Genomic DNA, 16,025 nt, shown 5'->3' on the forward strand with positions numbered 1-16,025 from the left:
CTTAACACCACTTTTTAAAAAGTCAGATCTGTAGTGTACAAACATTAACCACGCTGATGGAGGAAGCTCATTTTATTCTCTTGTATCCTTTTATGTGTAGTTTTGGTGAATATGCTGTGTTTGGTGAATATGGTGTGTTTGTGTTCATAATGTTGATCAAATGCAAGTGCATTATGCAGTATGTATGAAAAATGTTGAGAAGTGCTTTTTTCTGTGACTTCAGAATGCTGTTCTTAGGCCTGATAAATCATGTTGACCTCTTCTTAATCTCAAGTGGAAACTTCTTTTGAATTTACTCTTACAAAAGTGTATTGAGATTTTTTTTTTTCATCATCCAAAATTATTGGTAATTGAGTAATACTGCAAAAATTATTTTTAGTGTCTCTGACTAAACTTCTTTATTTTCCTCCCTTCATTTTAACTTATTACATGTGGCTTTTTCAGACTATAAGAGTGGTTTCGGAGGGAAATTTGGTGTACAGACAGAAAGGCAGGACCCATCTGCTGTGGGGTTTGATTACAAGGAGAAACTAGCCAAGCATGAATCTCAACAAGGCACCGTTTTCACTTGTTACTTTCTTAACAGTGCAGCCACTTCTCACACAGTCTTAAATAGTTGTCTGAGTAGATTGATGCTAGTAATGTGCAGACACTTTCTTGCGCTTCTATTCCTACATGATCTAGCTACGTTCTTCCATTTTATTCTTAAAATGTTACATGAAGCAAGCCTGTGTTCAGGAAACAGATATCCAATGTTTAGTTAACAGCTCTACAGCATTATGCATTTAGTTAATAGCTATACATACAGTGTGATAATAACAACATTAGTATGTCTAGTATTATTAGTATGATGTTAATGACGTCGTGCTTACCAGTTTTAGAGTCTAAATGTGAAGTTTTGCCTGGAAAAATATTCAGATAAGGACCATGCATGTAACCGTTAACAAGCAATGGGTTATGGCAAGATCATTTTAAAATGATTGTAGTCTTTAAAACAAGAAGTAGGGAATGTTTGTGGTTCTTGGGTGAGCAAATACTGTTATAATGCTCTCTTTATTCATTGTGAAATAGTTGGGGTACAAACCATGAATTCCTGGTTTTCCGTTATCTTAAAGTGAGAAGTCTGGATCAGGAAAATGTAAGTGTAGTATATTTATTCTGGCTGAAAATACATACAAAGCTGAAGAAAATGAGGTTGTTCATTCTGATAGTCAATATTTTTCTGTGCTACAGTGACACAAATTCAAACTTTTAGAGTGTCAGATGTGCCTTAGCAGAGCCCAAGTACAAACACTAAAATAGCTGGCTAGGGGACCCAAGTGGTTTTGGGCCTGAGAGGAGAAGGAGTAATTGTAATTGTATTCCAGGGACGTATAGGAAAGCCTGTCCATCTACAGAGTCTAAGGGCACGTTCCTACAGCTCGCTGCCACCACCAGAAAGAGGTGTTTTTCCAGCCACACACTCTTGCTGCTTCTGTTGAGCTGGCTCTGGTGCTCGTCAGACATTTCTCTGATTACAACTCACTAGAAAGAGCAGAAAGCTACTCTTGTTAGGGTTGGTTTGGTGTTTTTCTTGTTAATGCCACTAGTGAGTTAAACTGATTTTGGAGTATAACAAGTGCTAGAGTCAGCATCAGGTGAGAGTAAGAGTGTGCAGCTCAGGGGTGGTACGGAATAGCGTGGCCACCCCATTTCTGTGGTGGTGAGTTGTTGCAGGCTCGTGCTGTCTTGTGGAATTGCCCCTTTCCATATATAGAGCAGGAGTTATTACCAATTACTTTAATGATCATCAGTTGAGTATCGCGACCAAATCCACTGGAATGAGAAATTTGTCATATTTTCCTGCCATTCATAGAATTTACCAAGTTAAAGAGGAAAAAAACACCTCTGTGGTCACCGAAGACTGGATATCGCTCCTTTGAGCAAAGCAAAATGGCTTAGGTTATATGATTACTGCAGAGGGCTAAGAATTGGTGCTGTGAAAGGCTGTGTTACAGAAGTGATGCATTAGAAGGGCTCATCCCTTATTCCTTGCTTGATACCTTATCAGTCCTCAGCTTAATGTTTACTCAAAGAATGCATGTAGCCCACAATCTGTCATCTGCTGGTGTACCTGAAGGCTCTTGCAGTTATGTATCCTTTCTGCATCAAAAAACAAGTTGCATTTTCTTTGGCGGCTGTCACTGTATCTCTGCATGCAGCTGAAATGGCTATTTGCATTTGAAATGGCTGTTTGCATTTGGCAGAAAGATGGGAGGGACAACAAACTCCCTACTCTAACCTTTTTATCCTGTTTTTAGATTATTCGAAAGGATTTGGTGGGAAGTATGGTGTACAGAAAGATCGGATGGATAAGGTAAGTTGCTTAAAAGAACCATGACTTAAATAGTCTGTAGGGATGCAAAATAGTCTGGTTAGATCTGTAGTGTTCAGCGCTCTATTTCTGGATACTTATCCAGCCTAGCAGTAGAGTTCGGTGCTTTTCTGAATCTTTAAAAAGCAAGTTTATACACACAGAGCTGATGCCAGTTCACACACACACGTATGTGTGTGCATATCTGTAGTGTATATATATTTAAGCAGGGAAAACTGAAGCATGGAAATGAAAGAATAGCAAAATTTATACGAAAGAATGAGAAAATCCATTAATTCCACAATTTCAGTCATATCTTCTAACAACTAGTAATGCCTTATATCTTGAGGATATCCTTTTAGTGGACTGCTTATCTTTGCCCACTTTGATTATCAGGGACCTTCTCTTTAGGAGAATTTGTTTTAGTATCCTGCAACAGTGAAAGATAGGGCAGCTGATACCCCCTTTCTACCTCTCCATTTTTAAATTTAAAAGGTAGAAGATGAAAAAGTCCTAACTGAGATTTACCTACTGAATAAATTTACTCCAGCTTTATGTAGGACATTTAAAAGTGAGAAAGTAGAGGAGTTTGAAAGCGTGTAGGATTTTTTTGCTTGTGGCTTCAGGACTCAAGACCATTCATTTAAAAAAAAAACACAAAACCCTCCTATTTTGAATACTGTTCTCAAAATACTGCCTCTGTTTTAACAACATCTGCTTTTTTAAGGGAACTGGATGCTTATACCTTGGTAGAAATCCTGCACGATGTGGATTAGAACAGCAACAGCTACACAATAAAAGTTTAGGACATTGCCTCATTTTTAGTTCTGATGAGTCATCTGTTCATAAACTACATTTTTTTTTAATTAATAGGATTTTAATGAATTTAAACCTGTCCCTGAAGATTAATTCTTATGTAGTTTGACTTACAGAAAGGATTATTCCATTTGTCAAGTTTTGATTCTTCCTGATTTTGTTTTGGTGTTCTGAAAAAAGCCATAGGGGCAATATCACAATAAAATGTCACAGATGGAAGCTGTCTGAATGTCTTCATGAATTTGTGTTTTTTAAATGTACTCTTTTTCTCCTTACTGATAGAATGCAGCAACTTTTGAAGATATTGAGAAACCAGCATCAACTTATCAGAAGACCAAGCCAATAGAAGCTGGTACGGCATTGGCCCCAAATCCTTTCTTTGGAGGTGATAATGTTCAAAAGCTCAGGATATTACTGTTGATGTAGTAGTGCTGAGTAAGAATCATCTAGAGGGAACTGCTGTATTTGCAGGTCTGTAACAACCGCAACTACTCTCTCCTTCCTCCCTTCAGAAGTTGTTTCAGTTTGTTGGTTTTTGGTTGGTTGGTTGTTTTTTTTCCCCTTGAGGGTCATCAGAGTTGAGGAAGGGAGAATAAAAAGCATCAGAGTTGGAGAATAGACTGAGTAGGGGAGCGGTTTGGTGGAGACTGTACCATGAAGGAGAGGAGGGAGAAGTGTTGCAGAGGTTTTTATATAAGAGAAATGTGGTGCACAAGAGGTTTGGACTTGGAAGAGGAGAGGGAGAATGAGGGATAGAAGGACTTTCCTGAATGGGCTGTGAGCTCGGAGAGCAGAAAAGCAGAAACATGTTCAATCCTAGCAGAAATTTGTACCAAAAACTCATTCCAGGCTACCTTTATACAGAACCTTAAACAACAACGTTTGACTTTAATTTTTTTAAATGTTACAGTTGCTAATAAAACAAGCAGCATCCGAGCTAACTTTGAAAACCTAGCCAAGGAAAAAGAGCAGGAGGACCGAAGGAAGGCAGAAGCTGAGAGAGCACAAAGAATGGCCAGGGAGAAACAAGAACAGGAGGAGGCTCGAAGGAAACTGGAGGTCAGTAAGATTCACATCCCATTTGAGCAGCGTGTCTAGTCTGTTTCAAAGCAATGTTGGGAGAAAAGAGAATCTTTTAAGAGAAGGTACTTCCCTTCTTTCCACCTAGGCTTTAAAGCTTTTTGTGTGTTTGCCCGTGTTTGTCCCTGTGCTTTACCTGTTTGCGACTCCAGCCATCTATCAGCATGCACCATATGTATATCAGACATCAGATAGGGTGATAGGGTAACACTTAATAGTATATAGGGTTTTTTATTTAGCCTGTCCCAAAATATGTATGCTAGTCTTGACCACTAATCTTTGCAGCCTGACCTTAATACTTCTGCTTTTTGGTAATACCAGATTCCCTTGGGCACGGAGGAGCTCGTAAGGGGAGAGACATGTGGTCCCTGAAAGTTCCTGTATGAATACTTGTTCAAGAAGATTTAATACCGTGCTGGTTTTTTGGAATCGGTGTTGTGGAAGATGGAGGGGTGGCATCACCCGTTGGAATAGCACGCGCCCATGAGATTAGGGGAAATAATCTTCCAAATGTTAATTGAATCTTAGTTTGGGAATTAAGAAAATGATTTTTAGCATTGGCGTGGTTAAAAGCTTCGTGATTTCTGTGTTATTCATAAGCAAAATAATTCCAGGAAATGTTTAGTCAGAAACTACATCTTATCTGCTTTATAAAATTTGCATATTTGGTGAAAATGTGCTGCTGAGATGGAAGGACTAGTGCCTTAATAGTAACTTGTCCTTTCTGTCCTGTTTGTTTGCTTTGTTACACAATGCCTGAGATGCCTTATCATCAGTAACCCTGAGGGCCTGCTGTTTGCAGCTGTGTAAGCTTTCATGCAAGCTGCTGTAGCGGTGTTTGTCCAGAGCCTCTGTGGCAGTTCCTCTTGTGGTCCCATGCTGTTATTCTGATTTCATGGCCTCACACTTGTAAACTCTGATATTATGGCAGGGAGTGGGAAGCAATTGATGCTGGTGTAAGAATAGTCCCTCTTTTCCCCTTCTCCTTCACTTCTTGTTTTGCGGGTATTAGTTTATACTAGAGAAGACTAAACATAGGACACAAAAAGATAGTAGTCTTTTAAATTCTGAATAAATGCTACTTAACCATACACGTGCACTGAGACTTAACAGCCAGCCAGTATGCAACACTGATGCTGAAATAGCATGTTCCAACTAGTGCTAATAGAGTCCCAAGCAGGAATAACCAGTAGGGAGATTGAGCGGGTCCTGATGAAAAATATATAGTACTCAAGGAGATGCACAGGAAAAACGGTCATCCTCATCATCTTCATCATTGCCACTTGCTACGCTGAAGAGACCCTCCCAGAGGAGAATGCTTGCCTGGGACCCTCGTCACTGTTCTTCCTGGCTGGCTATGGGGGAGTTTTCCTATTTCCTTCTTTCTTCTCTCTGTCCTCCCCCCCCTCCCCCCTTTTTTTTTTTATTTTCTGCCAAAAGTATCTTTCATTGTTAGAGCCAATGTACGCCACCAGCTGCAGACCCCACTAATAAACCTCCTTGCATATGAGCTTGTCTCAACATCTTCTGTGAGACAACTGGAATCCAGGAAAGACTGTCAGATGGTTTCTCAGATCTCTTCGGTCCTTTGCCTAACAGCAAATGGGGCAGACCCAATGACTGGTTTCTTAGATGTGGTAGATATTTCCCCTTAGAGGGATGCTGCTACAGGATGTCAGCGTGTGGTGTTCATCCCATTCCATCAGTATGGTCTAACTCATCACAAATTTAGACTTTGTGTAAATAATTTGTTTTACAAGTATGAGAAACTAAATGCATGGTAGGCTTACGGTAACCTAGCTCTGATCTTCCTAAACTAAGAAAAATACACTGCAGTGAAACTGCACATTACTTCACATTAACTAGGCTAAACCAGCATGGCTGCTAACAGCAGCACTCTCGAGCCACCTTATACCTTATGCCAGCAAAGCATCTGTATAGTCACACAAAAGTGGAAAATTAACCCCACAAATAAAACATCTAGTTAAGCCAAATCAGTTCCCCTGCCCGGTTCATTGGTTGGCTTCTCAACTCTGCTGTTCACAGGGGTGCAGGCCAGCGCTGCTTCTGAAATAGCTCTGTAGTTTTGCTGTGCTGAAACTGCATGGCTCATGTATCTTGTATATAGTTCGATTTCTGAAAACCACTAACTTCCTTTTGAGTTCTATTTGAAATTTGGGAAATTCTAGCTTTATAGGATAAATCAAGTCTCTCCATCTAAAGTGATTGCTGCTTTTTTTTGTTGTTTTTTCTTTTAGCTTATCAACTCTTTTGCCTTATGGCTTCAAGATGTACACTGTGAGCATATGTTCATGCATACATGTATCACAAGATGAATGGGAGTTCATCTTTGTGTGTCAGTGATTTCTTCTAATGCTGCCTTTCATCCCTGTGTACTTTGTGGACTTTTAATACCTTCCCCCAACCACTACTTGGGTTTCTTTACTGTCCTAGAGAAAAACATGTTACACCTTTAACACAGCATCTGCCACTCTCTTAAAGCTGGGAGAGGAAGAGATAAAGAGCTGAAGCTGAGAATTCAGTCTTTTCTACTTGATAGCACCTGCTCCAGGGTGCCACTCTGTTACTCAACTTGGACTGCTCTGTGTCATTCTCAGCATTGGCATCAGCCTCCAGCACTGAGCCACACAGAGAAAAGTTGAATGCTTGCCTTGAGGAGGGTCACTTGGTTCCCCTCTCCTCAGAGCAGTAAAGCTGAAATGCATCCAGTCCGTACAGTTGCTCTGGGAGCTCTTCAGCTGAGAAAAGTTGAATGCCTCAGCACGTGCTCGCTCAGAGCCACAGCAAAATGCTATCAGCATGTGTCACCACCGCCTTCTGGTGTAGCTGTTCAGCTGGTAGCACCATAGCTCCTCTAGCTATTGCCAGGCTGTCCTCTGCTCCTGAGCTACTGTCCACTGTTCCCAGCATGTTTCAGTGTGTTTCAGCTTATGTGTCACCAGTATCTAGGTCTAGCACGTGGTTGTTTCCCTAACAAAGTGATTTTCCGCTCCTCGTCCTCCCCTGTCCTTGTCCTTGCCACCAACACTGCAACTCTGGTCAGAGAGCTGTAGTCCCCCAGCTCTGGGGTCTGTTCCATGGGGTGATGAAGAATGGCAACAAATACTCTTTTTGGACACAACCCAGGGACAACCTTGAGGTGTACATTGCTCTTGAAGGTGCAACTTCATTCCTCCTTCAAGAGATCTCCCTTTTCTTGGCACTTGTTTTCCTCTGTCAGCATGTTGGATCTGGATCGCGTTAGGACTTGTGACTTACAGCAAGCAGCATTGTTATCTTTGCAGGATTTAATTTAGTAGATACTTCTACAGTTCTCCAAATAAGGAAGAACCATGATAAAGGTTGATGGGTATCACAAGTGTTGCATTGTTAATAAGGCCATTCTGCACCCATTAGCTCACTTTGGACAGCCCTTGCTTCCAGTTACTGCTGAGAATTGCTAAGGAGTATCAGTCCCAAAGGAAAACAGACTTTCTCAGCATTCATCCTGCTCTTTCATTTTTTTCTCTGAGGTGCCTATTTTCAGCTGGCAGTAACGCCATTCCATCATCACTGCTTCTGCTTCGTTCTCAGACAAGGTGTCTGGTGGTTTTAGGACTTCTCAGTTAGCCTGTCTGAAGCTTCTTAGGTCATCTTCAAGATGCTGAGGGTACTTGCTAGGCAGCACTCCTCAACTGAGGACTGTTACTTCCTTACTTTGATTTGGTTGTTTCTAGGGGATTCTACAAAAGACCAGTCCCTGTAAACAGTGCGGTCCATCCTTGAACGCCTGGGTCTTAAAGTGAATGTTCTGAATCAAAAAACTTGACTCTTTATCACAGAGCAATTACCAACTCTGAGATGGTAAGAGTCCTCTTGTTGCAGGATCCCAGGGATACTTTATCCTTAACTCAGTGTTTCACCTCTTGGGCAACTACCTCATGAAAGTGTCTCTCTTCTAGGGCATGTGGCAACTCTGATACCTCATACATAAAATACAGAAAAGATCAGTATGTTTTTTGCTCTGCAGCTTTGCTACAAGCAGGTTGATGTTCCTTAAGATGCAAGGAGGTACTTCATGTGGCAGCAGCCGTGTCTCCAGGGGCATGCCCTTTATGTTCCCTCTGTCTTGACAAGTAGGGATGTCAGTGTATTCTAAAATACCATGTGATTTCATTGCACCACAGTTGCATTTTCACAAGGAGCAGCAGCTATGTGTCAGTGCTTTGGAGATCTGGTCCATTTGGAGGACAGAGCTTTCCTGCTTTGCTTATGAGTGATATATAACATGGTTTAGGAGAGATGCTCTGTTCCCTCGAGGCAGCAGTTGCCCTAAGCGATAGGTGTGGGGAGAACAGGATTGTCTGAAATTCACACATGTCAGTCCTTCAGCTCTGACAGATGAGCTGTCTTGCAGTCCTCAGTGAGAAGTGGGAAATCTGCTCTGGTGGCCGTGTGAATTTTTTGAAAGGTTGCGCAGCTGACACAAAGTATGGATGCTTCTTTTTCAGAGAAGGTTTGTGTCCAGGCTTGGTCTTGGGTACGACCCTGAGATTGGCCAAGTGGACTGGTGCATGCGTTTCTCCAGGTACCTCTGCTGCCAGGCGCTGTGGTTAGGGTAAGGCAGGACATCATCCTGTTGGCTCTCATTGTCCCAGTGTGGCCTGTGCATTTGGTACTGGGCCGCCTTTGCCTTTCAGTGGCTTCTTCAGTTCTCTCAGTCTGACCTGTGTAACAGTTTGTCTTGCTCGCCTCAATCTTGAAACAATCCACTTCATGCTACAGATGCTGAATGGCTCTCCATTAGACTATTGCCATTCCAACCCAGTCGGAGCCATTTTTTTTAAGCAGTGAGGAGGAGATGACTGGTCATATGTATCTTACCAAAGTAGTCAGGCTTTCTGCTTAGTATGCCCTTCCGTTGCATGGGTTTGTAGTCTGGGCTGAGTGGGGGAAGAAGTTCAGCTTCTCCATTAGCTCTCTTGCCATTCATTTTGGATGATCATATGCTCATAAGTAAGATCTGTGGATGGAGGGTGGTGAATTTAGGCTTTTGTTACCCGTTTCGGCTTTTCATTGAGGTTTCCTCCTGCTGAGGAAACAGTTCTCCAGAAGGGTTTAAATGTAGTAACACAGGTTCTCATGAGTCATTGAACTGTTAAGTCTTTTTTGGGGTTTTTTTTCTGTCTCAGAAAACAACTTTCTTTACTGTTATTTTTGCTGTAAGTGTGGGTTAAATTCAAGCCATTATGCTTGATTTTTCTTGTGCTTCATCAAAGATTCTGTTGCCTGGACACATTTGAAGTTTTTTCCCCAAAGCTGGTATTTAAATTTCACCATAACCAGATGATTAATGTTCTTCCATACTGAACATTTCCACGATTAATTGTGTGATTCTGCAGACACTGAGGGAGGGAGGACGAGGTTAAAGGGAAACCGAAATGTCACTGGCTGCACTCGCTCACAAGCTGAGCATGAAAAGGGGAGGGATGTAAGCACACCATCCACAGATACTGTAAAGGGCGGGGACTGACTTTGGCTTAAGTGAACTTTATTTTTTTTTAAGTGAACTTCTTTGCACAGACAGAAAGTTCTCTCACTTTAAGAAAGTACGTGGGCTTACGTATTCCCACAATGGGAATGTACATATGGGCTGCATTCCCTCAAGAACCCTGTTTACTGGTAATCCTTTTTCTGTTTTGCTTTTCACATATGTCACATAGTCAAATGGTGTTCAGGGAGCTAGTCTTTAACTGCTGGTTTGAATTGATGGGTGCCTCGTGTTTTAACTAGCCTCTGCTACCTTAGAGAACAAGGCAGGATGCTCTTTCACATGGAGCGTTTCAGTGTGGAAGAAACCCAGCCTGAGGGGGGACCGTGCAATTTAAATGTTTTATGGCAATTATGCTGTGGCTCTCCTAAACTGTAGCCTGGATTGCAGAGACCCGTTTCCTAGGACAAATTATTCAAACTGTTGCCATGTTTGACACCGTTAATGGATTGATGCTACTTAATTTGTCCCCAAACTTAGATTTGACTTCTAATAAACACTTTGCCGGTGCTTTTTTATCTGTAGCACAGGAGTTAAAAGTGGGGGAGGACTGTTCATATCAGGACAGATTTTTTTTTTCCAGAAAGCACAGCACTAAGCTTGGAATTGTCTTCAAAGCTGGCTCTGTTCTCAAGACACGCTTTGCTTTCTTTGTTAGATGTATTTTTTCTGAGCTGTGACAAACAAAGGAAAGGAAGAATTTTTTTGTAACAGAGTCCTATCACTTCATCTCTGGACTACAGTTTCTCCTGAGGATCCTTTGGGGAGTTACAGCTTGATGGACCTAAACAACTGGAGTGCACAGTCTTCCATAACACGTATTCTCTCTTCTCTTCTTTTTTACAATAAAGAAGACAGTTTGGCCCTAGGTCCACAGTTTTCTTTTTCCCTATGGTAAAGAGAGGCAAAATGAAATAGCTAGCTTACAGTCTTTTTTTTTTTTTTTTTTTTTTTTGGAGTCGTGCAAGCAACATAGCATTTCTTGTGCTACGGTATCCTGGCTTCCTAATGAATGGCTTTCTAATGATGATTGTGGATTTGCCCTCTGATTCACAGGTGGGATGGCACAACGTGAAGTGCTTGAGTCCACAACATTTGGGTCAGATCCACGTTCTTTGTGTCGCGCAATACAATAGCAATACTGCTTTTATTTCTACCGCATATAACTCTTCTGAATGTTTGAATCCCCTCATTGTCAGTATATAGGACTTAATTTTGTCCGAGCTATTCAGTCTTTTGCCTTGGTGGGTGTTTTGCAGACCTGCAAGAGCTTGCGGGATCATTTCTCATCAAAGTTACAGTTTTTTTTTTTTTTTTTTTTTTTTGGAGTCGTGCAAGCAACATAGCATTTCTTGTGCTACGGTATCCTGGCTTCCTAATGAATGGCTTTCTAATGATGATTGTGGATTTGCCCTCTGATTCACAGGTGGGATGGCACAACGTGAAGTGCTTGAGTCCACAACATTTGGGTCAGATCCACGTTCTTTGTGTCGCGCAATACAATAGCAATACTGCTTTTATTTCTACCGCATATAACTCTTCTGAATGTTTGAATCCCCTCATTGTCAGTATATAGGACTTAATTTTGTCCGAGCTATTCAGTCTTTTGCCTTGGTGGGTGTTTTGCAGACCTGCAAGAGCTTGCGGGATCATTTCTCATCAAAGATAATATATCAGTTGTATAATTAGAACATGCAGGCTTCAGGTTCCCTAAACTTATGCTAAAATGGGACATGAGGCCCAGCCAGCTAATGAACAGAATGAATATATTGAACACAGAAACCCTGCAGCTCCTATGGAAACGTGCCAAAGAACATTGGGTGCTCTGTTTTTAAACACATGTATGCATACATACTGTGCGGTTTTTGTTTCTTCACTTTTTTTCTCTTCTGCTTTGTTGTATTTCTGGGGCTTTACTGTACAGCCAGTCTAAACCTTCAGGCAGGTCTAACGGTCCAGCCGGTCCAGTCCTCTTCTGCCCCCTGCTCGCATCAGTTTATTTCAGAATATGCTGTCTATCTTTCTTATTGGAGGGTTGTTTCTTGTTCAGTGTCACGACATCAGTGATTGAACTGCACTGAAGTTTTTCTTTCTTTTCAATTAAGGAACAAGCTAAAGCCAAAAAACAAACTCCACTGCCATCTCCTACCACGCAGCCAGCTGAGCAGAAGGCACCCTCAAGCCCAGTCTACGAGGTTTGTTAGAATCACTTTCAGTACCTGATTTTTGATCCTAAGCGTAGGAACCTTTTTACAAAACCCTGATGAACCTCACCTCTATTTCTGCAGGATGCAGTTTCCTATGAAGCAGACTCTGCCTACAAGAATTCCAGCGCAACGTATTCAGCTGCGCGCGAGCCAGAGTCCGGCTACAAAGCTGCAGAGTCGGACTACCAAGAAGCAGTGAGTCAGCAAGAGGCAGAATATGAACCAGAGACTGTCTATGAAGTGGCAGGGGCAGGAGACCATTACCAAGCAGGTAGAGTGTTTGTTTCTGATGTGAAACCCTTTAAAGTAAAGATTGTTTCCTTGGGCAACGACTTAATGAATAGTTGTGCTGATAGCACCCTGTCCTAGTTTTCTAAAGTCTTAGTCTGATGAGACTTTTTAGATTCTCCACCAACAAACTTTAATTAGGAAATTAAGATATGGCTAGAGCAAGGTTGAAATTACTTAACTTTTGTGAGATGACGTTGGAATAATTACAGTGCTCTCTAGAGTGTCAGTTCAAAAAGAAATGTAGGGGTAACCATTTCCACCCTGTGTAATGCAGCTCAGCTTGAGAAGAAAGCACAGATATGGAGATGAAATGTGTGTTGAGCCAGTGCTGGCCTACCAAGCAAAAAATTCTGTCAACAGTTCTTGGACTTCGAAATTGATGTGATGTGTTCTGTGCCTATGAGGGAGTGGAGTAAGGATGTCTGAAACTAATGAAACTGAAAGGATACAGTTCTTTTGAATTCCCATTTTTCTCATCTCTTCTGGTTACTAAATGAGGGGTGAAGAATGAACCTGCTTGCTCTGGTACGAAAACCTGGAAATTTTAAACAGGCCCCTTCCTCCCCCCCACGTGCACCCTTAACAAGGTATTAAGTAGTCTCTTACACACTGATCTTGGGCTCGGTTGTTCTGTCACATTTTACAAAAGTGTTATAAGGCTGATTGTGTTTAGTTTATACTGTATTAAGTGCCTACTTGTGAATGCTTCCTTGCAGGCTGTAATTGTGTATGATTTAGGGGAAAAAAGCCATTTCAGAAGGTACGTCAGCACTGCTAAAAACGTGTATAGTTTGTTCCCTGCTTCCTGTGTGGGTTAGCAGTAGAATTAAAGGAGGAGCACCACAGAAAAGAACTCGGGGTGATAGGTAGTGTGCTTCATGCTTTTAATTTGTTTCTTCTCTCTCTCCCTCCCCTCCCCCCCGCCTCATTAGAAGAAAATGCTTATGACGAGTATGAAAATGAACTTGGAATTACAGCCATAGCCCTTTATGATTATCAAGCTGGTAAGCAAAGCTCTTGTTTTTAACCCTGTCTTTGAAAAGTCTGTTTTGCACAGATAAGTCTGGATTTTTCCTTTGCCTTTCATATCGCAGTCTCCCGTAGCAATATATGAAATTAAGATATTGAAGAATTAGGATTTAGTGATTTAACAATAGAGCTGAGATGCTTTTGAAAACTACTAGCCACTGTTTCTGGAAATGGTGGAAGTTTTCGAAATCTTTTTTTAACCAAGTGTTAGCCCTCTTGTTTAACCCTTGGCATACGTAGTTGTTTAAAATCTTGACTGGTTAATTCTGAGGAGAGATGAAGAAGTAAAGTGGTTCTCAGTGTGTTAGGTAGCAATTGTTGCTCTAAGCTGGAAATGCACGCAAAATGCAGTAGGCAAGAACCGACTACCTCATCACTCCAGAGGATGAGAAAGCGTCCGTCTTCACAGATTGTCATTGCCCGGTGCCCTGTTTCAAGCGCCCTGATGGGAGAGAGGAAGGTGCTGGGTGTCTGTGTTATTTTTAGCGATGGTGGGTTGATAGGTGAGATTGTAGCGTGGACTGCTCCTGTGCGAATACTGAGCCTCTTCAACTCTCTCCCCAGCGGGTGATGACGAGATTTCCTTTGACCCAGATGACATCATCACAAACATAGAAATGATTGATGACGGCTGGTGGAGGGGCGTCTGCAAAGGCCGATACGGGTTGTTCCCTGCAAATTATGTGGAGCTGAGACAATAAAGACTATTGTCTACTGGTTATGCCTTAATTCCCCAGTCAATAAGTCTGACTTAATACACTACAAATCATGATGCTTTTCTGAGGATGGAGGGGTATATACATATTGCTTTTATATTTAATACTTTGCTGATGCTTTTTAAAATGTTTATGCCACAGAAATTGCTAATATATTGTAACTACTATGTTCTTCACTAAGGCTTTTAAAATGATTTTCATGCATTTGGAAACATTTCTTCTCTGCCAAATTAGCAATTGTCATAAAAAGCCTTTTCGAGGACATTTAGCTGTCTGTCGTAATATTGCATGTTTTACTCATAAGTGAGCAGATTTACTTAGTGTTTAAGTCTAGTTAGTCTTCCACTAAATGTTTTCAGCTAAGAAAATCATGGCTATGCAGGTTATTTGCATTTCCACTAAGCGGGAGAGGGGAGAACTGTGGGAGATGCATCATTTCTTTTCTTTTCCAGATAGTGAAAAAGCAAAGAGAATGCTTGAAAGTTGCAGCTAATGGCAGTTAATCAAATACTGTCCAATATTTATGGAATATTAATGTTATGAAGGAAACAGTCTGGTTACTTTTTCCTTCTCTTATAAAGTGAAGTTCCTTGGCTCTTGCATTGATTCTCCCCCCGGCCCCGATCCTTTTCCTCCTGTCCATGTTATCCCAGAGGAGGGCTGCAAACACTCTAGCACTGATTGTCCTGAATTTCTTTACTTTTTGGTTTTGTTTTACCCTCCTCTTTCCCAGGAAAACTTGAAAAAGTTACTACACAAGTGTTGAGTCACTCAGCGAGATTCCTACTTGTCCAAAGGGAAACTGGCATCCAAATCTGTGTGACTACCTGCAGGAACAGTCTTACTGCTTTAAACGGGAGAGAAAAGGCAGGATGGAATTGCAGTTGTGTTCTGCGTGCAATACATCCTTTGTTCATACAAGGACCGGCCTGCTGTGCAGTAATGACATTTTATGTAACCGTATTTGAGTCAAGGAGTGTTAATACAGGTAATTGGATTTAAAACCCATATAAATGATCTCCATTTTTAAACTGCCCAAGAGACAACTATACTTTTTGTATGTTCACCAGAAACTGCCAGTAGCGTTCTACTAAACAAGATTAAACCTGTTCTTTGCCAAAACTAAAACTGAAATTCTTGTCGTTCTAGAAAGCTGACTTCACTGCAGATTTAGTGTCCCTACCAAAGATAGCAAGTTGCATCTAATAGTGCACGTGTTCAATGTATGTACTGTCTGTTTCCACCTTCTGATCAAAACGGGAATGGCAGAACTGGTGTAGTAGCTAAGAAAGAATGCAAAGAATTTTTATAAACTGTAAATTTGGACCAACGGGATATGAAAGACCTGTATAAAATGGTAAAATGTATAATGTATCTACGAAGAAGGCATCATGTTGAACCAATTCTTGGATGGTTGGGACAATCCTTAATGAATGTCATATGTGTGTCATGATTATGGGTTTTTTTTTTTTTCCTTTCCATGGTCTCATTTCTGTGTCATATTTGCATTACTAGGGTTGGGTTTTATATGCAGTTTATTTTATCCAATTTTGCATAGAACACCTCATAGGGATATGATTTTTGTAAATTAAATATTCAATAAACTTTTTGAACCCTTTGCATGGAATATTTTTGTATTTTTAAATTGCTTTGTCAGTCTGTTAGGACAGTTCATCTTGTCTCAAGCTTATCTGGGACCAGCTTGCATACAACGAATCATACTTCCTACGGAGAGCTGCTACGTGATGCTTGGTGCTGTCGTGAAGGGCACCTACATTCTTCTATGTTGCTGCTGCCTTTTGTGTACTTCCCTTCCTCAGAAACCCACTTGCTTTGTCCTTTACTCCTGCTCCCATGTGGAAATATTTAGATCAAAATTAGACTTTGGGTCAACTTAAAGGAGAGATGCTTTTTTAAATTTTTTTTTTAAAAACATCTTAGCATCAGGATCTGTTTTGTCTTTTGTGTTATGTGCCTGTTAC

At 41.1% G+C, this 16,025-nt stretch overlaps 1 protein-coding gene across 2 annotated transcripts in view; it reads left to right on the forward strand.

The window, feature by feature from the left end:
- CTTN (cortactin) overlaps positions 1 to 15,659 on the forward strand; it is a 25,266-nt gene extending 9,607 nt beyond the window's left edge. The window contains exons 9-16 of one of the 2 annotated variants that reach the window (XM_009334542.1): positions 445 to 555; positions 2,301 to 2,356; positions 3,452 to 3,521; positions 4,080 to 4,228; positions 11,906 to 11,995; positions 12,089 to 12,278; positions 13,231 to 13,302; positions 13,892 to 15,659. In XM_009334542.1, the coding sequence (XP_009332817.1) occupies positions 445 to 555; positions 2,301 to 2,356; positions 3,452 to 3,521; positions 4,080 to 4,228; positions 11,906 to 11,995; positions 12,089 to 12,278; positions 13,231 to 13,302; positions 13,892 to 14,028 (875 nt within the window). In that variant the 3' untranslated portion in view covers positions 14,029 to 15,659. The remainder of the gene's footprint in view (positions 1 to 444; positions 556 to 2,300; positions 2,357 to 3,451; positions 3,522 to 4,079; positions 4,229 to 11,905; positions 11,996 to 12,088; positions 12,279 to 13,230; positions 13,303 to 13,891) is intronic. The other variant, XM_009334541.1, reaches the window with a different exon arrangement.
- Positions 15,660 to 16,025: the final 366 nt, after the last annotated feature.

This window comes from Pygoscelis adeliae, unplaced genomic scaffold (genome assembly GCF_000699105.1).
Source record: "Pygoscelis adeliae isolate BGI_AS28 unplaced genomic scaffold, ASM69910v1 Scaffold171, whole genome shotgun sequence".
Lineage (NCBI taxonomy): Eukaryota > Metazoa > Chordata > Aves > Sphenisciformes > Spheniscidae > Pygoscelis > Pygoscelis adeliae.